Source organism: Sapajus apella, unplaced genomic scaffold, assembly GCF_009761245.1.
Source record: "Sapajus apella isolate SASKATOON/1434 unplaced genomic scaffold, GSC_monkey_1.0 scaffold3, whole genome shotgun sequence".
NCBI lineage: Eukaryota > Metazoa > Chordata > Mammalia > Primates > Cebidae > Sapajus > Sapajus apella.
This window is the reverse complement of record NW_022436943.1, coordinates 33,485,111-33,510,715: the sequence shown is the minus strand read 5'-3', so window position 1 is coordinate 33,510,715 and position 25,605 is coordinate 33,485,111. Positions and strand designations below refer to the sequence as shown.

Genomic DNA, 25,605 nt, shown 5'->3' with positions numbered 1-25,605 from the left:
GATTTCTGATTTATAATGATGGACTATGGGATTATCCATGATACGAAGCAAACTGGGCATGAAGCAGTGGTATGTAATCATTCTGCCGACAGACTGTTCATGCTCCTTGCCACCTAACAGGGGCAGGCTGGCTTGACTCCTGACATTGCATCTGCCTACGTGACTGCCAACAAAGGATGTCCTCTTCTGAGTCAGTAATTCCTCTGTGGAATGGCAGAATTCTTCCCACTCATTTCATTCATTCCAGGAGCTAGCTTCAGTCCCATTTTATACAGCAGACTCAACCGTGTCATGACCTCAAAGGCATATATTTGTGCCTTGGGGAACTCAACATCTTTTTCAATACTAATATATCTCTCTCAACACAAATAAATGGAAATATACCCAGTGCTCATGAATTAGAAGAATATTGTTAAAATTAATGTTGTTAATTATTATCAAAATCATATGATTCTGTGCAAACACCATCCACAGCATATATAGAGCTCAGGCATCATTCTCTTTCTCTTCTTTGAAGTCCACTTCAGCTTCTACCAAACTTCAGTGTCTAATGAATTTAGTCTTTGTGTAACAAGCATTTTTCTTTCTCTACATTCTGTGGAAACATGTGGAGATCTCAAACTTGGGACAAAACATCCATCATTATCTTTTTGGTGCTTATTTCAAGAACCTAAGGGATATCTGAAGCAGGACTTTTGTGTTTCCTGAAGAATTCTTTGAAAAGATTAATGCCCTTATTAAAGATTTTCCTTCCAACAAACTATCTGTTGGACTGTGGATTCCTTTCTTATGGCTAAAGAGATTCTGACACCTGTATGTGAACTTGGTCCACAGTTGCCTTCACTTTATCCATTGATTGATCAGAGTATCTGAAGGGAATTAGGTCCATATGCTCAGGATATGATGCCAGAGATGTATACTTCAAATATGATGTTGATGTTTTATATTGAAAATGGAAGATTATGACTTCCTCTACACACACACACACACCTTTATTTGAGACAAGGTCTCATTCTGTCACCCAGGTTGGAGTGCAGCAGCACAATCTTGGCTCACTGCAGTCTGGACCTCCCAGATTCAAGCAATCCTCCATTTCAGCCTCCTGAGTAGTTGGGACCACAGATGTGCACTACCATGCCCAGCTGATTTTTGTATTTTTTGTAGATATGGGGTTTTGCCATGTTGCCCAGTCCCCTCATTTTTTTTTTAACATAAGGTCATTCCAGTTCCACAGGAAGGATAGCTCTGATATGGTACCACCCATTTGCCTAGTCCCATCTTTTGTCACTGTTCCTGCCACTGTCCCCATGAACACAACTGATTTCCTACTGATAGAGCTTGGGGACCTAGCTTTGCTGGAGCACCTCCAGGCCTTCACCACAGCTGTCTCCCATTGCATACTTCTTGTCCTCCAAAATAGTTTTTAAAACCATTAGCAAACAAGGTTTCCCTTCCAGTCCAACATATGTCAACAATTTTTAGAGTATATGAATTTATAAAGTTATGAATTGGGAACTGGCTGATGCATTTTGAAAATAATGTTGGGGGCCAGGCATGGTGGCTCACGCCTGCAATCCCAGCATGTTGGGAGGTCTAGGTGGGGGAATCGCTTTAGCCTACGAGTTCAAGACCAGCTGTGGCAACATGGCAAGACCCAATCTCTACAAAAACAAAAAATCAGCTGGGTGGGGTGGTGCACACCTGTAGTCCCAGCTACTTGGGAGGGAGGTTGGAATGGGAGAATCACTTGAGCCCAGAAGGTAAGCTGTAGTGAGCTGTGATGGTCCCAAAGCACTCCAGCCTGGGTGACAGAAACAGACCCTTTCTCAAAACTAAATAGCGTTGGGATGATGTAGAAAACAGGACAACTGAAATTGCAGATTTGAACAGCAGCTTCTGCATCAAGAGATTTCTTCCTCCATCAAGACTAACCTTTTTTCCCATCTTACTACTCTCCTCTCCATTAACATCTTGCCTGTTTTTGTTTTGTTTATGGTCAACATTTAGTTTTATTTCCAACTTTGGATCCTTTTCTCACTCTCTGTCTGGGTGTCAAGAGGAGACACTGGTTCTGTCTCATACTTGTTCCACACATGGCAGTTCTGAGTCACAGAGTCTTCTTCTATCATGAGAAGAAAATAGTGCTCTCCATATCTTATTATAATAGAATAGTGCTCTCCATAACTTATAAAATGATGGAAACTTACGTGACATGTATTAAAGTAGCACGTAAACTGTTTAGACCTATGTAAAATAAAGATTGTGATGTAGCTATAACAGAAAAAAGCAAAACAAGAGAAATCTTTTCAAGGTATGGAAATCATATCATGGTTATTTTTATGAGAAAAATTTTATATGAAAGAAAAACTTCTAAAATTGTAGAAAGGAAATGTTCTATGTCTTTAGTGGAGTGATGGTTACATGACTGTATACATGTGTTAAAACTCACTAAACTGTGCACTTAAAAAGAGTGAATTTTACTTTATATAAATCATACTTTAATAAATAATAACAATTTATGGGGAGTACTTTATAAAATAGAAAAGTGTATGTCTCTGTGTATGTCTTCACTATTATTTGGATTATAAATGAAATTTTTGCATATACTGTGTATAAACATACATTCCAGAAGATATAAAAATTAATAAAACCATAAAAATAAGTATATAGAACTAAATTGTGCTTAAGGGCATGACAGTTGTAGTCACTAAATAGCTTTTTCTAGGTTCATTTAATTTCTTCATGTTTCTCTATTTGCATTTCTATGTGTCTAACTTTTGGCACAGCAAGCATTATTTCAAAATATCTTTACTCACTTTTTTTTCTTTCTAGTGATCAAAGTATAATGACAATACTTTGATAAGCCTGTCTCCTTCTACCTTCCAGCAGTAACTAGGAATATTATTAGATTTAGTAAAATATAATTTAAATTCTAACGTGTACCATTGTTTTGTCTTTTTATGGTTATGGGTGATTATGACAATTTATTTTCATGATCTATATATTTCTTTATAACACGACTATTTCTGTTGGATGTATATGCATAGGATATGAAAACTACAGTTAAATCCATTATGTGTATGATTTGCCCCATCTCCTCAAACAGATCAAAACAAAAACATAAAACCCCAAGAAATGGATTTGTCTTACCTTTGTAGTTTATCTACTGTGGTATAACTTAAGTTTTCAAATTCATAGTGTAACTTACATGTTTCCATAAGCAAAGTTATATGTGAATTGTACATCAGTGCTTCTAATAATCTTGCTACTGTCTTGGTACTGGAATTTTAGACCAATATAATTTGCCAGGAATCCTTTGTATGCTAAACATAACTATATAAAAATACAAAAAACATTGGTAACAATATATTACCATTACATTGTTTTGTAACAATTCAGATAAATTCAAATTAAATAAATATTTATTGAGCATTTTCCACATAAAATTTACCAGAACACAGAGAAAGAAATGATTAATTTCAGCCAGTTAGCTGCAGAAGAAGAACTGGGAAAAAATTTATAGAAAAAGTGATGCTGAAGTGACCTTACAATTAATGATTAATTCTCTATGTTTTTTTTTTTTTTTTTAGGTATAGTTTCCTTTAAAACTGGAAACAATTCACTCCCTGTGGAGAGGAGTTATGTCCTAACTCTAAGCTATTCAGTAAAAAGTCCAGTGCACATAGAAAAGAAGAGAGGTAAACATTCAGGCAGATTAAATGGGATGTAAATATCATTGAACATTTAGAGATAGAGAATGAGTGTCACTGTAAAATAGTAATTAAATACCAATTTTAATGGTCCCCCAAGTACTTCAGCATGCCATATATATTAAGAAATTTGAACTTTAGTATATGTGCCACAATTTAAGAATTTTAAAATAGGAGAAAGGGTGAATTTATGATTAACAGTCCTAAATACCCTTAGTAAAACTGCCATCTCCTTTGCTCAAAATATTGTTTCACTTCTCCCTGACTGGATACCCAAGATCATCCTATGATGGCTATCAATTTTTGTTTCTTCCTAATTAATGAAGAAAAATGAAAGAGCTTATATATTTTTAATTATTTTAGTATTTAAACCTTGGGTGCAAATATTTTTTTCTGAAATTAAAAGAGAGATATAATACATGATACATGGTGCTATATACATACATATGCGTGTGTTTATATATACATATATATATATAATTTTAAGAATCTTCAGAAGAGGAAACCACAAGCACCCAGAATTTACACTGTAGTGCCTGTTACAATATGGCATACTCTTCACATGGCAAGCATTTTTCCCTGTCTTAAAATTTCATGAAATTTTATTACCAAGGTATTGTCCAGATTCAATTAGCATATCATTTCATTGAGCTTACCTGATTATAAGGAAACAATAAAATGTCTCCATATGGTAGTCTGTTTGGTTTAACATCTGCTGAGTCAAAAAGAACAGCTGGGTTTTTCAGGGAGTAACGACCACAGTAAGCATCAGTTTCAGCTGTCTTCTGCCCTCTGTTAATACGTTCCTACCGAAACAATAATATTTCAAATGAAAACATGATTTATTGTTCTGCTTTTCCTCCCACATATGCACCCAAACCATTCAAGGTTCAATCCAGATGCCACTGTTTCCCTGATTACTTTAACTTGAGATGTTTTCTTCCTTGTCTGAAATCTAAAGCTCTCATTCGGATCCATAATTATATAATTCCTTATACTAGTATTTGACTAGTTTCCAAGTTGTTTTTCTCCTTACATTATGAGCTTTGTATGGATATTTATTCATTCTTTCCATGAGTGTTTATGCAGTGTTTACTGTGTGTCAGGTTTCTGTTTGTTTGTATGTTTGCTGTTTAATATTGAGGATTCAAGTGGTGAAGAACCCTATCCCTGTAAATAGAGGCCACCCATCTAAGACAAAGAAGCCAATGATTATCATACTTAGGCTCACAGGAGGCATCTAACTCACATAAAAGCATCAAGAAAGATGGCTCAGGGGAAGTGACAAATGAGTTAAGTTTTTAAAGATAAATGGGAGTGGCTGGAATGGAAAAAAGGTGTCAAATGCACGGTGCAAATGGTAAAAAGAAAGTAGGGGCTTCAGAGAGAGGTCAAAATACACGCAAAAGAACCAGAGGTATGAGAGAACATGGTGCTAGAAATGCAAACTGTAAGATTAGGTGCGGCATGGAAATGCATGTGAAGGTAGTGATGAGAGATGAAGTAGGAAGAAAGCAGGAGGTAAATTACATGTGCCATCCTCATGGGTGCTAGTACTACATTCAGAATAGAACATAAAAACACATATTTATTTAATGAAGCTGAAAAGGTCATCCATTAAACGGAAAGATTTTTTTCCTCACTAATCTGCTCTTGAAAAGTATCCTGAGAGATATTTTCTAAGGATTTATATTTATACCTAGGGTGTTGATCTGAATTAAATAACTATGCATTTTTTTTATTCTTACAGTTTTTACTTGGAAATAGCATATATCTGGCTTGCTGAAGTCTTGAAAATGAGAATTAGAGAGTAAGTATTCAATTTTCTTCCTTTACTGTATATTTTTAAAATATCTCATTAAGAAAGAAAGAATGACTGGGCCATGTACTAATTAACCACAGTGTTATGTCAAAAAGCAAGACAAGCAATTACATAGAACTACATAATACATAAATATATATAATGCCCCACATTCTCTGAAGCCAATTAGGAGAAAGGATATACTGTGCATCCATGTTAAGAAAACAGAAACAAAATGACATAATTTGGATCTGTGTCCCCACCAAATTGCATGTTGAACCGTAATCCCCGAAATTCAAGGTGGGGCCTGGTGGGAGGTGATTTGATCATGGGTGTGGATTTCTCATGAATGGCTTAGCACCATCCTGTCAGTGCTATTCTCATGATAGTGAGTTTTCACAAGGTCTGGTTGCTTAAAAGTATGTGGCACCACCCCACTCTCTTCTCTTGCTCTTGACCAAGGCAAATGATGTTCCTGTTCCCTCTTTGCCTTCCACCATGATTGAAAGTTTCCCAAGGCCTTCCCAGAAGCCGAACACATACCAACATCATGCTTCCTGTACAGCCTACAGAACTGTGAGCCAATTAAACCTCTTTTCCTTCTAAATTACCCAGTCTTAGGCATTTCTTTATAGAAATGCAATAATGGCTTAATACACAAAATAAACAAAAACAACGCAAATCTTAACTTTGCTCAGCTTTTCTACTTTCTAGCAAGAAAATTAATGTGTAGTAAAAAAACATTTTTAAAATTTATTTTATTGCATTTTAGGTTTTGGGGTACATGTGAAGAACATGCAAGATTGTTGCATAGGTACACACGTGGCAGTGTGATTTGCTGCCTTCCTCCCCATCACCTACACCTGGCATCTCTCCCCTTGCTATCTCTCCATAACTCCCCACTCCCCACCGTCCCTCCCCTATTACCCCCCAACAGACCCAGTGTGTAGTGCTCCCCTGTGTCCATGTGTTCTCATTGTTCAACACCTGCCTATGAGTGAGAACATGCGGTGTTTGATCTTCTGCTCTTCTGTCAGTTTGCTGACAATGATGGTTTCCAGGTTCATCCATGTCCCTACAAAGGACACAAACTCATCGTTTTTGATGGCTGCATAATATTCTATGGTGTATATGTGCCACATTTTCCCTGTCCAGTCTATCATCGATGGGCATTTAGGTTGTTTCCAGGTCTTTGCTATTGTAAACAGTGCTGCAATGAACATTCGTGTGCACGTGTCCTTATAGTAGAACAATTTATAATCCTTTGGATATATACCCAGTAATGGGATTGCTGGGTCAAATGGAATTTCTATTTCTAGGTCCTTGAGGAATTGCCACACTGTCTTCCACAATGGTTAAACTAATTTTCACTCCCACCAACAGTGTAAAAGTGTTTCTATTTCTCCACATCCTCTCCAGCATCTGTTGTCTCTAGATTTTTTAATGATTGCCATTCTAACTGGCGTGAAATGGTATCTCAATGTAGTTTTGATTTGCATTTCTCTAATGACCAGTGATGATGAGCATTTTTTCATATGTTTGTTGGCCTCATGTATGTCTTCTTTTGTAAAGTGTCTGTTCATATCCTTTGCCCACTTTTGAATGGGCTTGTTTGTTTTTTTTTCTTGTAAATCTGTTTTAGTTCTTTGTAAATTCTGGATATCAGCCCTTTGTCAGATAGGTAAACTGTAAAAATTTTTTCCCATTCTGTTCGTTGTCGTTTCACTCTAATGACTGTTTTTTTTGCTGTGCAGAAGCTGTGGAGTTTGATTAGGTCCCATTTGTCTATTTTGGCTTTTGCTGCCAATGCTTTTGGTGTTTTGGTCATGAAGTCCTTGCCTACACCTTTGTCCTGAATGGTTTTGCCTAGATTTTCTTCTAGGGTTTTTATGGTGTTAGGTCTTATGTTTAAGTCTTTAATCCATCTGGAGTTAATTTTAGTGTAAGGTGTCAGGAAGGGGTCCAGTTTCTGCTTTCTGCACATGGCTAGCCAGTTTTCCCAACACCATTTATTAAACAGGGGATCCTTTCCCCATTGCTGTTTTTGTCTGGTTTGCCAAACAGCAGATGGTTGTAGATATGTTGTGTTGCCTCTGAGACCTCTGTTCTGTTCCGTTGGTCTATATCTCTGTTTTGGTACCAGTACCATGCTGTTTCGATTACTGTAGACTTGTAGTATAGTTTGAAGTCCAGTAGTGTGATGCCTCTCGCTTTTTTCTTTTTGCTTAGAATTGACTTGGCTATGTGAGCTCTCTTTTGGTTCCATATGAAGTTTAAGGTGTTTTTTTCCAGTTCTGTGAAGAAGGTCATTGGTAGCTTGATGGGGATAGCATTGAATCTGTAAATTACTTCGGGCAGTATGGCCATTTTCATGATATTGATTCTTCCTAACCATGAACATGGGATGTTTCTCCATCTGTTTGTGTCCTCTCTGATTTCGTTGAGCAGTGGCTTGTAGTTCTCCTTGAAGAGGTCCTTTACATTCATCGTTAGTTGTATTCCTAGGTATTTTATTCTCTTTGTGGCAATTGTGAATGGCAGTTCATTCTTGATTTGGCTGTCTTTAAGTCTATTATTGATGTATAGGAATGCATGTGTTTTTTGCACATTGATTTTGTATCTTGAGACTTTGCTGAAATTGCTTATCAGTTTCAGGAGATTTTGGGCTTAGACAATGGGGTCTTCTAGATATACGATCATGTCGTCTGCAAATAGAGACAATTTGACTTCCTCCTTTCCTATTTGAATGCCCTTTATTTCTTTTTCTTGCCTGATTGCTCTGGCTAGAACTTCTAATACTATATTGAATAGGAGTGGTGAGAGAGGGCATCCTTGTCTGGTGCCACCTTTCAAGGGGAATGCTTCCAGTTTTTGCCCATTCAGTATGATATTGGCTGTTGGTTTGTCATAAATAGCTTTTATTATTTTGAGATACGTTCCATCGATACCTAGCTTATTTAGGGTTTTTAGCATAAAGGGCTGTTGAATTTTGTCAAAGGCCTTCTCTGCATCAATTGAGATAATCATGTGGTTTTTGTCTTTGGTTCTGTTTATGTGGTGAATTACGTTTATAGACTTGTGTATGTTGAACCAGCCTTGCATCCCTGGGATGAAGCCTACTTGAAAAAATTTTTTAACAAATGAATTACAGAAGGCACTATCAATACCACCTATCATCAGGCCTTACCAATAAATGTATAACAAAGTCATTTTTGCAATTTGACTGTGAATGATAAAATTATTAATACTAATTCAAAAGAGAAATAAAATTTCAAACCATTATATAAACTGTATTTGGTCAGTTTTGCAGTTCATTAAATATTTCATACCAGATTAAAATCAGTTTCATAGTCTCTGAAGTATTTCACAACAAATCCTTCTTCAAAATTTGTGATTTGTGGTGGACACTTGGTGCTAACCATTTCTTCCACTGCTCTCTGAAACTAAATTAACAATATAAACATCAATAACTTCTTTTCATGAAAAGTTAGAACATTAGTAATTAGTAATAACTACTACTGATTCTACTAATTGGTTCTAATAGAACATTTTCATAATTCCCATATTTTAGTCATGATTATGAGTTAATTTTTTAAATAATTTTAAGTTAGTGTGATAACTTTAGTGGCCAATGAGTTTTCAAGACTTTTATTCTAGAATAACAATAGCTACAGACAGTTGGCTAATATTAGCATATATAGTTATTATATAAGGCAGACATTTCTTTAATAGCTTTTTAAAGAGAGCAATGAAGCAAACCTAAATTAATTAGTACCCAATTAGATAGATTCCAAATAAATAATTTTTCCAACTAACTCAAAATTAACTGAAAAAAAAACTATATATGTCAATGGATTCTGGCCAGCATGGTGAAACCCTATCTCTACTAAAAATACAGAAATTAGCTGGGCATAGTGTTGCATGCCTGTAGTCCCAGCTACTCAGGAGACTGAGGCAGGAGAATCACTCAAACCCAGGAGTTGGAGGTTGCAGTGAGCTGAGATCATGCTACTGCACTCCAGCCTGGTGACACAGCCAGACTCCACCTCAAAAAAAAAAAAAAAGTTTACATGCATATACTGTAAGCTTGTATTTATAATTTTTCAAAAATAATACATTATTGCAGATTATACAAAAATTAGTATGTATTCACAAGTATCCTATAATTTCCATATCAGTTTCTCTGGCAAAGAACAGAAATAATTATTATTTAGAACTAAGGGCTTGAAGCCATATATACTCTTTAGTCCTCAAACAAATATTAATTTCATTGTCCAAATAGTTGTCAAAATGTAGTAACTCACAAGCATTCTTTCTTTTTGAATAGCTGCCCCCTATGGAGATACATTAGGCCCTGTTGGCACAGACCTAAGAACTCCCTTCCCCTTCTCTTGTCTTTGGAATATTTCCTCCCTTCTCTCCTCACTATGGGCAGCCTCCAACCTATCACACCAAATAGAAGAATGTACTACTCCTCCTTAAAGTGTTCTTTATAAAAGGTTGACATTTAAATGGTGTTCCGTTTAATAAAATATTAGGATATTTAAACTAACCAATATTTTAAGCGTGTATTATACTATATCTCTCAAGGAATTTCTGATTTTACAGAATGACAAATTGGGTTTTGAGTGAAGAACAATGCCAGTGTAGGCAGAGGGACTCGAAGCTTCCACACATAGGCAGGGCAAGGCTTTGGAAACTTTGAGATGCCTTGTCTGGAAAAAGGCGTAGCTACACTAGGTTGTCTCTTAGTCTCCTTTCAGATAAAAGTGTCCACATTATATAACAGTATATAACAATACATAAATTGTGGTAAGTTGATCAGATGATAAGTAATTTGCAGTGATTTTGGGAAGTAATGTCTCTTTCCCATCTGTCTACAAATGACCTGTGAATGCTGTGAGAGGGTGCAGGAAAAATGCATGGTAGAAACATTCACAGCTTACTTCAGCCTCTGATGACCATGGAGTGAGCGGCTTAGAAGCAATCCCATCCCAATTCAGTGTGAATGTCTCCAAGCTGGGTTTTCCTTTGGTTTGTTCTGTAATATCCAGTGTAACATTATTCCCTTCAAAGACTTCATAACCAAGCAGGTCAAAGTCTCCTGAAATTAAGTACCAAACAGAATTTGTGACAGTTAACTAATAAAATGCCTATATAGATATAACTATACATAATTATATATATTAAATAGGCACTCCAATTTAGCCAAATTGGTTTCATTTGGTGGTCCATTATCACAAAAGAAGGAAGAATGGGGAAGATGTAGATCCTTAAATTTGAGATTTATCCATAGCAGAAATAGCAAAACAAAGTGCTATATACGTAAGGTGCTGTTTCCATGGCTTAAAAGGAAGTACTATAAGATAAACAGACATATGTATTAGGACCATGAGATAAAGATCAATGAGCAGTACAATACTCCATAGATTTTTTTTTAGTTTGTGCTAGTATCATTATTTTAGTAAAAATGCTCAGCTGGAATATCACAGTTTTCTGTAGACATGAAAAGGGCACAAAGCTGAATTCCAGGAAACAGTCTCTGACCTGTGAGGTTTGTTCACACCATGCCACTTTTTAGAGCATCTTTGAAAGGATGCTCTACCAATGGAATCTCACTGATCTTTATGACTCTTTGTTGGGTAAAGTCTTAAAATCTGCCCAGTTATGATTTGGTACCCTATTTCTTAAGGTCTCTGCTGAAGCCTTAAAAATTCTCTCTGATGTATAAAAATATATCAAAAAGGATATTCATATGTTTATTTATATAGTATTTTGACAATCTAGTTTTTTGATACTTTTTCAAAAAGTGTCCAAAGAATTTGATTTCAAAACATCAAATTCTTTATTCTCTATTAGCAATCAAATAAACAATTTCATAAAATGAGACATAAACATTGAAGTAACATTTTCCTTACATAAATTGAAAAATGATTGCCCCAAGAATAGTAAACACACACACATACATACACACACATTCAGGGACCTACTTTCTGAGCTAAATATACCAAATAGCCAAATTAGTTGTTAAGCCTGACTTGAAGGCAGAATGTCTATGTCAATATTTCCAAAAGCGTTTTCTGTAAAACATTAATAGGAGGTTAATAGCTATTACTTGAAAAAAAATATGGAGAGATAAAATAAGCTTGTATTAAACACAGGTGAATTGATTTTTTTAAAAAAAATATTGCAGGACTCATCAGGGGTTTTAATATTGCAATGAGCTCTGCCAATCTTTAAGGAAGAGCCATGATATGCAGTGTCTCACATGTGAATTTGACCACAAAATCCTTTCATTAGGCAGGATTTGACCAGATGAGCATTTTCTGGACGATACTGATTTGCCTAAATTTTATTTCCAGAATGAACATTTTCACTAGTTTTTACTAAATTATAAAGTAAGCTATTACATGGAAAGTATATTTGTAGTACATATAGCACATTTCTTATGCACTGGAGTTTTACATTCCTTGAAATACAAGTAAAATTTACCATAGAAAAAAAAACATTTAATTTCTGCTTCTCCTGACATTAAGCAAATCTTTTTCTCTGTCATCTATGGTGCTTTTAGAGTGGCACAGGATACACATTTGTTTCCTACAGAAGTACAAAATTAAACACATGTTTACCTCTAGTTGATATGAATGTTATCGTGTAGATATAGCTCCGGGTATTCTGTGTTCTTATCACTTGAACTGTGTCCGGTTTTATAGACCAGAGATCATTCAAGGCTGATTGCAGTATGAATTCAGATGCATCAGCAGGTAGGAAGACTTTTGGTTGGATTAAAACAAACAGAAAAGTTGAAATCTTTCTGAGCTACCACAGCCAACACTGATGTCTTGTATTTAAATTTTTAAAGCACCTATACTCTGTACCATGTAAGTTATCACCTAGAGAGATTGCATTTTGAAATTAATTCAAATTCAATATTATTGACTAATTAATTTGTGATCTCTTTGAGGACAGGGCTCATAATTTGTTTTAATATTCCCACAGTAACAATCATTGGATTTGGCAAAGAATAAGCAATCATCAATATTTTCTAATTAAAACAATTAAGAGTAGTAGCAAAAGTTAGTTTAGGATTTATTACAAAATATAGAAATGCATTGTTGTTTATTAGCCAATAAATTAGTGTTTCATAGGCCTATCACTTAATTTCAAAAATTGAAAGACATGTTTACTTCTGTGCAATGATGAATTTAATTCCTTTTTTAATTTTAATTTTTTTTAAAGTTCTGGAGTACATGTCCAGGATGTGCAGGTTTGTTACCTAGGTAAATGTATGTCATGGTGGTTTGCTGCACCTATCAACCCATCACCACCTAGGTATTAAGCCCAGCATGCATCAGCTATTTTTCCTAACCTAATGCTCTCCTGCTGCTAACCCCACTACGCAACAGGCCCCAGTGTGTGTTGTTCCGCTCACTGTGTCCATGTGTTCTCATTGTTCAGCATCCACGTATAAGTGAGAACATGCAGTGTTTGGTTTTCTGTTCCTGTGTTAGTTTGCTAAAGAAATGACTTCAAGCTTCATCCATGTCCCTGAAAAGGACATGCTCTCCTTCCTTTTTATGGCTGCACAGTATTCCATGGTGTACCACATTTTCTTTATCCATCAATCTATCCCATCAGTCTATTATTGATGGGCATTTGGGTTGACTATCCATAATTCCTGTTTTTTTTACTTACACCTATGAGTCACAGATATATAAATTCTATATGTATTTAGATATATATTTATCATTATTCTCAGAAAATGATGGTATATGCCAGAAAGTTGTTTGTATGGATGTCATTTCCTATCCCAGTCTGAAGGCTTTTGTTCATAATATATTTTTCTGCTTCTTTGTCTAGCATATCATCAAAACTATATTTTTCATACAGTAGAATTCAACTAGAGCAAATACTTTATGGTCCCATCTGCAGATGAACAGAAACAGTATCTCCCTTATTATTTATAACTTACCAGTTTTTTCCATATTATGGATTAATCTGTATTGGTAAAGTGAACATGAATTAGCTTCCACACATGGGCTGGTTACCTTGATCTTCTGAACTTCATTAATTGCATTAGTTGTTTCCCAGTTTTCCAATGTTATAACCTATTTTTTTATTTAAAAAAACATTTTTAATACATGAAAAAATACATTTTAAAAGAATCATAATTCAGCTATTCAATGTCATTTTATTGCTCTATTTTACCACAAATGACAAGTAACAGCCTATTTGGTTTATAATACAGACACTCAAAGTCATAATTCAGTAATTGTCCATACCTGCTTTCACCTAAAATAATGTCTTACCTAGTAAAATTATAATCAAATTGAGATCCTGCCTTTGAACATTTGCTTTCTATAACATGGAACTATAATGATAGCAAACCTGTACTTCCTGGATGATTGTCGACTGGGATTTGATAACTTGTTCTTCATTTACTGCATCTCCTGTTTGTTGTTCAGTATAAACATTTTGATACTGGTACAGTCCGACATCAACAAATGCACTTAATCTATACTCCTGCAGCAAAATTTCAATATAGTATCTGGAAAATAGAGTAACTAATGAATATAACTTTTTTTTCCACAACACTTGTCATGAAATTATTTTAATGAATAAAATATCAACATCATCTTAAAAGCTTGCCTGTTAAATGACTCAGTGTAGTAACTCAGATTTTTAAATATTCAAATGTTAAAATTTTCACAGCAGTTTGCTAAAATAAAATGAATTATGTAAGATATCTGCATTAGAAATTATTCTCATTCATGACCAATTCATTCAGCTTAGGCAATAAATATTTATTGAGAAAGATACTATTTACCATACTCAAGATCCTGAAAAATAACACTGTCCCTAGCATAAAACACAGACAACCTGCAGAGGTTAAATACTTTAATGTGTTCAAGAAAATGGCAGTCTTAGACATAGCATATATTTTATATCTGAGTGGTTATATTTGTCAGAAATAAAACTTCCTAATTTCATGTTCCTTAAATTTCTCTCCATTTATACCTTGGGTAATAAAACATTGCCTCAGGAAAGTTTCATTGGTCAGATTTACTATGGTCCACCTGCTAGCTGGATGGGATTACATTTTATATTTTGAATTCCTGATTCTTGCGGTCCCCTGCCCCTCATACTACTGTGTACCCAGGATAATGCCTTCACTAACCAGCTGTTACAAGAGACTACAAAACTACTGCTTCTCCTCTAAATCTCTAGCAATGTCCCCATTGCTCACATCTTTGGAGAGGACAGCTGGAAACTTCCCTAAATTGTCTCACTTCACTCAACATATATTCTTATATAGGGAGAATAAGTATCCACAGCTCATGAAAGAGTCTGAATGAGGGAAATGTGTGATTTTTCAAATGTGTAGAATGATACATTCTGGATCATCACCTGATGGAGCTGATTTTTGGGGATTATATCAGGCTCTTGGCTTCCCCAAGAACCTCTTCAACAGCTCTGCTTACTTGAAATGACCAACACTAATTAAGAGCAGAATTCAAAGAAGAACCATTAAAATTTTGCATCCTTACTTGTGGCTTAAAAATATTAATTAGGTTATTTCTCTGTGCTAGACAATAAACCAAGCACTTTGCAGATATTATATTTAATCTTTATAAAAGTCTCATAAAATAGATTTTTTATTCCTTTCTCCATATGAAAAAAGAAGGCTAAGGGAATTTTAAGGATTTAAAGTTTTTTTTAAATGAGTAACTAAGGGAGAATTCCAAACAGAATAAGGTAACCAAAAAGATATTCACTAGATGGAACTATATTTTTAATATTTGAGTAGAATGACTTAGCAATATGAGCTACCTTGGGAAAGGCTTGGAGAACCACTGTACAATAAACTGGCTAGAGTGGCCTCAGTTTCGGAATTCATAGCCATTATTGTAAGCACAGTATGTAAATTCCAAGCTGGTTTTGCAGGATTACAGATACCAGGCAGCAGATGTATTAGGAGTTGTTTCATTCAAGCTCTGTGCTTCTACCAAGCTGGTAGACGGAACTCACTTTCCAAGACCAAGCTGAAGTCCAAAAATGTACTAACACTTAATTCCAGTAGGGATTAATCAAGCATTCCATTTATCCTGGCCTGGACCAGTAGTTATCATGGTTATTGAAGAAAATGTTTAATATATAAAGAAGTGAAAATAGAATAAGGAGGAATAAAAGGAATAAAATGCTTTCTCCATGTCAGTATTACTAAGACCTCAGTGAGAACATTAAGTGTGATTGCTGCCAGGTTCCATTGATCCCAACGCTCTCTGTCTAATTCTGTAAGATCTTCATGATGCTGCCTCTGAGCATAACCTCATCAATATCTGAAAGGGTGATGTGGTAAATTTAAAAAGAAAAATATATTCCTCCCATTAACAAGGGAAGTCTATTTCTTCATCCTTAAGTTTAGGCTTGGCCACTTGCTTTGGGCAATGCAATATTAGCAAATGTGACAGAAGCAAAGTATTGCAGAGTGTGTGTGCATTAGGACTCCCCCCTTTACTGCTGAGAACACATCCACAATGTGACAAACCTGGACTAGCCTCCTGGATGGTGAGAGACCATGTGCAATGGGATGCTCCTGCTCCTCAGATATCCTGCTGAGGCTCCAGACATATGAGTGAGGCATTCTAGGCCACCAATCCCCAACTAAACTAGCCAGAACTGAAAGAACAGCTCAGCCAACTATAAAATTGTGTGAAATAATATACACTTGTTGTTTGAAGTTGATATAGTCTTAAATGCTTTGTTATATAGTAAAATCTAACAGATACAAAAGACAAATATGATCTCAGTGCATCTTTTGATGTTCTTTATATAACGCCATTTCTCCACATTCTCCATTTTGAATGTATCATGTCTTTCATCTTCCTGTTTTCTAGGAATTCTGAATGGTTTTTTGAATGAGATTATCTGGTATTTGGATGATAATCCCACTCATTGGCTTCTTGGACTTGATCTTTCAACACTAAATGATATGCTGTTTCAGTTCTGGGAGTGTATTTTAATATTCTTAAATTTCTATTACCTGGCTCAGGGCCTGGAATAAACTGGTGAATAACAAATACATATGAACAGTGGCAATGATCCATGTGGCTTAGTGATTTTTCCCTAGCAATACTCAAGAGCTCAGTTGCAGGAACAGAGAAATTACATGGTAGATTAACTGAAAGGTCCAAGTGAAGAACTAATAACAGGATTAAATAAATTTCACAAAATTGTAATTTGGCAACAGGGTTAATTTAGACTTCTAATTTCCCTGGTTAGTTGAATGCTAGTATTCTTGAAAATAAACAAATTTGAATAAAATTATAGAGAATGACCAATTATAAATTAAGCCAATAAGCTAATATCACTTCCACCACTAAAAATAAATTGAAAATACTTTAAAATATAAACTTAAAGTTTGTAAATACCACACAGTAATTTAACGACAAGAAAAAACCTTACTCTTTTCCTTTCTGCAGATGAATATCATCTGATCTTTGTGCTGGACTGGAAAAATAACTGTTGGCATTGGCAGAATGATATGCAATCCTCACCTAATCACAGAGAGATGGAGACAGAGAAAAAGGAGAATTTATTAATAGGCCTTTCCAACATTTATTTATTTATCATTTATTATTTTAGTCTTAGAAATTTCATAAGTAGAAAAATGTAAACCTACTTCATATTTTTTATTTTAAGATGTTATCTACTATGCTTTAAAAAATTTTTTAATTATCAAAGCTCAATTTATTCCTTCCACCCTTCACTAACATCAACACTACTGTACCAAGTATACTACACAGATCACAGCTTTTCCATAATTAAAACTACAGTGGAAATTAAAAAGGTACATACTAGGAGAAAGGTAGTTATTGTCAAATAAAATATTATTTTGCTCTGTGGAGAACTTTGAGAGATTTAATCCCAATTAGATAATTAGAAACAAGCCTGAAAGATGCCAAAGATTGCTAAATAGTTCATTATACTAGAGTGAGAGGACTTTGGGCTTCCCATTAGGAATGATTGGAGTATACATGCTTTGGAGTACAAGCTATGATAAAAATTAGAATTCATAAATTACAGGTAGCAATTTAAACTTGAGCAACCAGTTTGGGAGGCAATCTTGCCATGTAAGTCAAGTCATAAAATGTTATTTTAATTTGATCTGTTAGTTTCATGTTGTGAAATTGTCCTAACAAAATAATCCCAAATATTGAAAAGTCCAATGAACATAGATGTTCAATAGAGTATTATTTGTGGTCACAAAACATCAGAAGTAAATAAAAACTTATCAGTAGGGAGATGGTTATCTAAGCTTAGTAAACCCATGTAATAATACTACTTAGTCATTAAAAAGTGATTAAATTATTTAATAACACTAGTATTTAATACTAATATGTGAAAGAATACATATGAAATTGAATGCATGATTCTATTTATGGAAAAATCAAAATAGAGAAATGACTTTTATCTCATATCCAAGAGACAAAAGTAGAATGATAAATGCAGAATGATGAAATATTTTCAGATACAGGAAGTTTTCTTGTAGGCTATAAATTTTCTATCACCTTATATCTTGTATCATATTTGGTATAATAGCCAAGAGACAAAAAACATGAAATCATTTCTCATAAATGTTTAATATATTCATTAGTCTTGATTTAAAGTAATATGAATATAAACATCACCATAATGTTTTTATTGTATTAAATAGTATTCTGAGGCTTTCCTACCTTATCTTCTGGAAGTCCACTCTGGCTAAAATAAATAGCATAACGGTCATCACCTTTGATGTAGAATCTATAAACATCAGAATCTGGAGCCACCAAAAATCCACTAAAGCGTGCGACAAATGTGTCTTGTTCCATGGGCCAAATATAGGAAGCTGAATCTACCCAACTGGCCCCCATGTACCCAGGTGTTTTTTCATTGTATTCAAGTATCTCTTCCAGATGTACTGGGCGGCTATTATTCCATACCTCAAGCTTCAGGCCTCTCCCTCCTAAGTGTAATGAAATAAAAAAAGCCTTTCATCACATCACACAATGTCTCAATGGCTTTCTATTTAGATGTTGGTTATAGATTCTGCATTTCGATTCATATTTTTAACATGTGTGCAGATAAAACAATTACACATTCCCCTACATGCATCTGTACCCAGAGGGCAGTCTGCAATTTGTTCATTATTACTTCACTTATTTTAGCCTCAGTTTCCACATGTGTAAAATGGGAGCAATAATAATATTTGCATGGTTGCCATAGGGATTATGTTTAACATATATGTAAAACACCTGGCATTTAAAAAGTGCTTTATGTAAGATAAAAATATACAGTAATTATTACTTATGATATAACTGATGTTGCAAAAGATTCATGCCATTTGATTACAGAAGCTTTGCCTTGACTATTTTAACAAAAGTTAATTAATGGTTTACAAAGCCACTAATCCAAGAAGAGAAATTGTTGGGTTTCAGGTTTCTCGCAATATTTGTTTTACTTTTAAAAAAAAAAGTTACTTCTGCTCTAGGATTTCTTCTCCTTGAAGAGAATCAAAGACAGGACACTCACTATAAACTGTACCTATACTTACCAGAATAAACTCTGTGATTAAGTTTTTGCCTAATCAGAAAGGAGCTATCGCTCTCTCTATTTTTTTTTCCTTCAACTGCAACAACAATTAGGCTTATTTCTTCCTTTAGCAACCTTAAACCTGTCTGTATATGGAAAATAGTGGCTACTCTTTTTCAGCTGAATTTGGTTGAGGACAAACTTGAGCACTTCAAACTTTTATAGCAGCAGTGTTTACTGATGTATGCCATTTTCTTTAAAGTCATCAATTATAAATTATCAAAATTATGTTCTTAAACCTGTTCATTTTTTTTCTAATATTCAAACCAAAGAAACTTAATTGGTTGATAAGCAATTTGTTTGGCCTCAAGTGTGAAACAATGACACAATTATAAACAACTTTCACTGTGCACAAAAGGTATGAGATACACACCACACGTAGACACATGAACAGCATTTCAATGGTATTATTGTAGATAGGAAAGCAATTTCACTGAGCCACAAGTTGAAAGTCTGAAAAGAATTTAGAGTAACATTTCTCTCATCTCCTGTTTTCACTCCCACATTATTCTAGACAAGTAAATATTTAACTTCCCCTATTTATCTTTTTTAATCAGGAAAAGGCATTTAAAAAATTCTACATTGACTATACCAAGTTTTAGTTACCATGATTTAATTTGAAATAAAAGCTTAATTAAATCTCTCAATAGAGATGTGCTGATTTCAGTACGGTGTCTAGATAATTCAGGCTGGGTTTTTCTCCATGGGTGCAGCTTTGTTGTAGCTAATTTAACAGAAATATTTTCTAATCCAGAAAATGTAAATTTAAAACTTGGAGGAAATTTTTTATGATTCTTACTACAAATTCTAAATTCTAAAAAGTTCAAATAATATATTTACTGATATATTCTTTTTATGTAAGTATAGAAATGGCCATTTTCCCTATGGTAACTTACCTGGATATATAGTTTTGAGAATATGAGGTTTGGGGGGTGTCTTGCAAGATATACTATTTTCTGTGACATTCAAGGTATCACAAGTTTCACCTATAGAGAAGCAAGGTACAAAACCATTACTACTGAAACTTCAGAATGCAAATCACATCGGTGTATCTTTAAGCACTTTTGCAATTAAAACAAAGTTGCATAAACAAGAGGCAAAATTGGGGCTCTTTATTTCTTTTACATATTCTCTATTAAAGCTTTTCACCCAGTAATTGTTATGCTTCCACAAAGCAACATTTTTTTCTGGTAGCACATCACAAGACTGAGAGGAAATTTCATAATTTCTGAGATAAAAAATTTGATAAAACTATGTCTTTGTACAAGATGTCTCCTCTGAGTCCAAAGTGAAAACTTTTATTTTGTTCTTTGGAGAAAAGTTACACAATAAATGCATGCCATTCAGAATTTGCAAAGGTAGATGATCCCAGACCTCTTGGGTAGGAAAAATGCTGATTTAGTTCAAGTTCTTAAAAAAAAAAAAAAAAAAAAGATGAATAATAATTGTTAAACGGCATTTTCACAGACAGACTGAAACCAAAGCAGGGGGAAAAAAAGCCTGAAAGACAGCTATTATAACTTTTACATAAGCACAATTAGACTTGGGAGAAGAGTCTATGTTTTAAACCTCCATGTGTTCCTCACAATGCCTCACATATGGTCAGCCCTCAGTAAGTATTCACTGAAATGGCAATTGCAGCTTGTGAAATGTGAGAACAAGGGATATGGAGAGAGAGATTTTTGCCAAATTGGAACATTTACATTTTGACACTATTTTTCACTATTTTATTTGTTTGTGTGTTGAGAAAGGATTTCGCTCTGTCACCCAGGCTGGAGTGCAGTGGCAAGATCATAGCTCACTGTAGCCTCCACCTCCTGAGCTCAAGTGATCCTCCCATCTCAGCCTCTCAAGTAGCTGGAACTACAGGTGTGTGCCACGATGCCCAGCTAATTAATTTTCTCCCCTCCCCTCCCTGTCTTGTCTTATCTTTTCTACCTTCCCCTCCCGTCCCCTCCCCTTCTCTTTTCTTTTCTTTTCTTTTTGGTAGAGACAGGTCTCCTTGCATTGCCCAGGCTGGTATCAAACTCCTGCACTCAGGTAATCTTCCTGCCTCAGCCTCCCAAACTGCTGGGATTATAGGCATGAGCCACGGCACCCAGACCCTTTCACTATTTTAATATTTTATGGATGCAAGAAATTTGAACCAGAAAACAGTAAATTGGGACAATATATTAAACCAACCACCCATTTTATTGGGAGCAAAGGAAAGACACATAAACATCATGTTTTCAAGACATTATTTAGAATTCAAAACCTTGAATCTGGTTGCCATATTAATGGTAGTAAAAGATGATAGAAAACTATTATGTTTTCTTTTCATATCAATTATATTATAGTTGTATGCAAAATAAACATAAGATCGGATTATAAAACACATTACATAAATTAAAAATGCATTATGATCCTGGTTTTAATGTTTAAAACATAAAATCTGGTCAGATTAATACATTACATGAATTTTAAGTATTTATGGCCCAGGTTTTAATATGTATGCTGACGACCAGCAAGGATTCATGCAGACAGACAAGACTACATAAATATTAGATGAGGTTGCCTAATATCCATTTCTCTTTTTTTCTGAAATCACGTTTTGGCTGGCTTATGGGCAGATTCTGTAAAAGGTGGAAAGTACTTGAGCAGGAGGACTATATCAGAAATGCTATGCTTGTTGCACGGCAGGCATCCTCTCCCCTGCCTATCAATAGAAGTGATGTCATTATGCCTGAATGGGAACAATCCCACTATCACATTTACTCCTTTTGAGCTGCATAGCTTTCTATTTATGAACAGATCTGGACAGAACACATAAAAGTGAAGCATAACCAGAGATCCAAGCCCTACATGCATTTGTAAACAGATAACTCATTGAAATTACTGTTCTTTCCAAGGCCAATATCATCAGTTATTTCTGATGTCCAGATGAGGCACAGTATATGAGAAGAGTATGAGGAGAATAACCCAAAATATTACTTTAAATTTCTTCACAATTAGCTAACTCACTGATAAATAACAACCATTCAAAAAAGGCATTTAAGAGCTTCTAAATTAAGGGTAGGTGTGTCAAACTGTGGTGAGGAATTTGTGGATGGCAGCTACAATGCTGCTACACAAAGCCTATTGGCACCAACCACAGAGCTCAGGTCTTATTCATATAAAGCTGCAGGGAGTGGCCCTCGCTGGAAAATTGCAGTGGAAAGAGTATCAAGCCCCAGAACCAAATGCCTGTGTGAAAATATTCAGCTTCGAATTGAAAGCACGAATTGAGAAAAGACCATTGTTAGTCTCACAGATTATTAAAGAACAGACAGAGGTAATAAAGTAATATATAAAAAATATGAGAAATACCTCCAACTAGAACTCTGACTGGGAAATCTGTCTGATCAAAGAACTGCCCACTTATTGTTAGCGTGGTGCCACCTTGAATGCTTCCTCGTGAAGGGAAAATTGTAGTGACCTCTGGGGGTAAAGCACATTAAATAAAATATCATAAATATTACACATAAACCCAAATGCCTGATTTTTAAAAAAATTCCAAATTACCTAGTCATAGCACCTAACACAGGTAACGGATTATCAACTGCATGAATTAGGTGTTTCATTACTTACTCTGATGCAATCCTGCAAAAGGACAATAAACATGGCATTGACTGAGCCTTACATTCCATGAGGACCCAGCTTTAGTGGTGACTGGTATTAAAGTAACATTGGTAATGTGAGCATTGAAGGAATAAGGAAAACCTGAGCTGAGCAGGAAGGCAGGTAGAACCACCTCTTCTTTCATATACTCTTGAAGAATGAATCTTTACCAACCTCTTATAATTTTCTCTTATATTAATACATTTAACTATGAACTTCTTGCGGCTTTGTATGTAAAAGTTGTAAGTATATCGTAAAATAGCCCAATACATGACATATGGCAGATTCTTACTAAAATTTACCCTTATTAACTCTGTCAAATATCTATGTATTCTACCATATGAATTTCACACTAAATAAACTTCTAGAAAAAGCCAAGTTTTTTCAACAAGAGCTGAGTTTTGCTCTTGTTGCCCAGGCAGGAGTGCAACGGTGCCATCTTGGCTCACTGCAACCTCTGCTTCCCAGGATCAAGTGATTCTCCTGACTCAGCCTTCTGATTAACATGCGCCACCACGCCCGGCTAATTATTGTGTTTTTAGTAAAGATGGGGTTTCTCCATGTTGGTCAGGCTGGTCTCTAACTCCTGACCTCAGGTGATCTGCCCACCTCGGCCTCCCAAACTGCTGGGATTAGAGGTGTGAGCAACTGCGCCCAGCCAATATATCACATTTGATTGATTCTAGGACACAACTTTTTTAACATCTTTGAAATCTGAATGTATCTTTCCATTACTTCTGACCTGGAATGAAGTACAATTCTTTCAGTATGATTTGTGTTCAGACACTCTCCAAGGGATACTATCAATTTGAGACCCCTTTAAATTAGATTATAATCTTCTTGAGGATTATTTTAGACCACACTGAGAACATAAATCTGAGAGATTTATGGCCTCCAAGCTACCAGTCAGACTTTAGATTTTTTGATTTTACAATGGTGCAAAAGTGATAATAAATTTGGTAGAAACTATATAGTACTTAGAATTTTGAATTTTGATCTTTTCCCAGGCTAGTGATATGCAGTAAATACTCTCTCCCAATGGTGGGTAGCAAAGCCAGCTGCAGCTCCCAGTCAGTCACGCAATGATGAGGATAAACAGCCTGTATTCTAAAAAGCACTGTGTTCTCAGACAATTTAGCCAAACAGTAGACTAACCTGAGTGTTCTGAGCACGTTTAAGGGAAGCTAAGCTAAGCTAATACACATTCAGTATATTAAATGCATTTTTGATTTAACAATACTTTCAACTTATGATGTCATTACCCCATCGTAAATTGAGAGGTGTCTATACTGCTTTTTGGTTGAGATTGTCAGTGGAGACTTTTTTCCCTCTCTCTACCAATCTTACTTTTCAATCTGCCTTACACTAAGAATGTTGTCTGTTGTGGAGAAGGTCCTGCTTAATGTTGGGCTTCCTACCTTTGACAGTTTTCCTCTCCTGGCAGTACATAAAATCATATAATACACCTTACACTCATTATCCTTGGTTTGATTGAATCAGTTATACACTGCCTTCCCCCCACACCCTAGAGTGAAAGAAAGTCACATACCTGCATATGTTTGAAACATTGAAATTTTACTGAGAGAAGAAACAAAATACGTCATTTTCTGTGGAAGACTCCTGTTTAAAAAAAAGAAAGTTTAAATTTTCTGTTTTAAAATGATCTTTAGAAACTTTTTTTTAACTTCAGTGATAGAAATTATGTCATAATCGGCAAAAGAGCAGGATGGAACTTTTGGGAGAAGATAATAACATTCTTTATCTTGGTTTAGTTGTTGGTGACATATGTATATACATTTGTTACCGAACTGCTAACTATATCTCAATAAAGTTGATTTTAAGAAATTATATTGACATAAAAATGTATGCAGGAGAATTACCCTTCATAAAGGCTGGGATCTTCTGCTGACCATCCCACTCTGTTTTCTCTTAGAACCTCTTTTTGGTTCTAAGAGGAGGGAACATGCTAAGACTTTTTGATTTATTAAGCCATATGATCTTCACATCAACCACGAGGTAGGTGAATTTCAGAGAATTAACTTAAGATCACACAGTGCATAAGTGGCAACACAGAATTGGACATAGGCAGTTCGAGTCCAGAGCTGTGGCTTCTCACCTGTGTATTACACAGTACTCTCCTCTGCCCACTAATCTTTGTAAGAGTGCAAGTGGCTGACAACAAGTTAGCAACAATTGACCAGGTTAAAACTGTCCTTAATAAACACAGAGCCCATTATTCATAGATATATACACTTGTACTTCTATAAACCTAAAGAATTAAGGAGGAAAATAATTCTGAATTAAATGCTGTTACCTTAATTACCTCAGAGACATTCTCCAGTAGAAAAGTTGAGAAATTCAAATATTAAAACTCAAATCACATTCGTCATAATTGTAATATACTTAATTAGAATCTAAAAGGATCATGCAAATCTTGTCACTGAGACCAACAATTAACACTTCCGTACATCTAACCCAGGTATTACCATGTGCATTTGCAAGACTAAAGTCTTTGGAAATATTTTATGCTAGATTAGTTACTTAAGAAGTTCATACTAGATTTCATATTTTTATGTTATAAGTTTCTTGACTGATTTCCCAAAGATCTGAAAGCATGCTAGCTCCAACGATATTGTGTCTGGGCAGAACCTGCTTCTCAAAAATTAACTCTGCTTCTTAAGTTAGCAGGGAAATTGCCTTGTGAAATAAAATGTGAATGTAATTTATTTTGGATGACACTGAGGTTATTTTCACTAATTCATTGATAATGACTAGGCGTTTCTCAATTAAGGCAGATTCGTCTGAGCCTTATCAGTTTGGAAC

At 35.0% G+C, this 25,605-nt stretch overlaps 1 protein-coding gene across 1 annotated transcript in view; it reads right to left on the bottom strand.

Moving 5' to 3' along the window:
- PKHD1L1 (PKHD1 like 1) overlaps window positions 1–25,605 on the bottom strand; it is a 159,678-nt gene that overhangs the window by 109,115 nt on the left and 24,958 nt on the right. The window contains exons 10-21 of the mRNA XM_032252007.1: window positions 24,332–24,402; window positions 22,492–22,602; window positions 20,040–20,129; window positions 18,249–18,517; window positions 16,978–17,069; window positions 13,900–14,059; window positions 13,484–13,619; window positions 12,141–12,284; window positions 10,458–10,615; window positions 8,841–8,954; window positions 4,367–4,516; window positions 3,209–3,333 (exon numbers count right to left, since the gene is read on the bottom strand). Of these exons, the coding sequence (XP_032107898.1) occupies window positions 3,209–3,333; window positions 4,367–4,516; window positions 8,841–8,954; window positions 10,458–10,615; window positions 12,141–12,284; window positions 13,484–13,619; window positions 13,900–14,059; window positions 16,978–17,069; window positions 18,249–18,517; window positions 20,040–20,129; window positions 22,492–22,602; window positions 24,332–24,402 (1,620 nt within the window). The remainder of the gene's footprint in view (window positions 1–3,208; window positions 3,334–4,366; window positions 4,517–8,840; window positions 8,955–10,457; window positions 10,616–12,140; window positions 12,285–13,483; window positions 13,620–13,899; window positions 14,060–16,977; window positions 17,070–18,248; window positions 18,518–20,039; window positions 20,130–22,491; window positions 22,603–24,331; window positions 24,403–25,605) is intronic.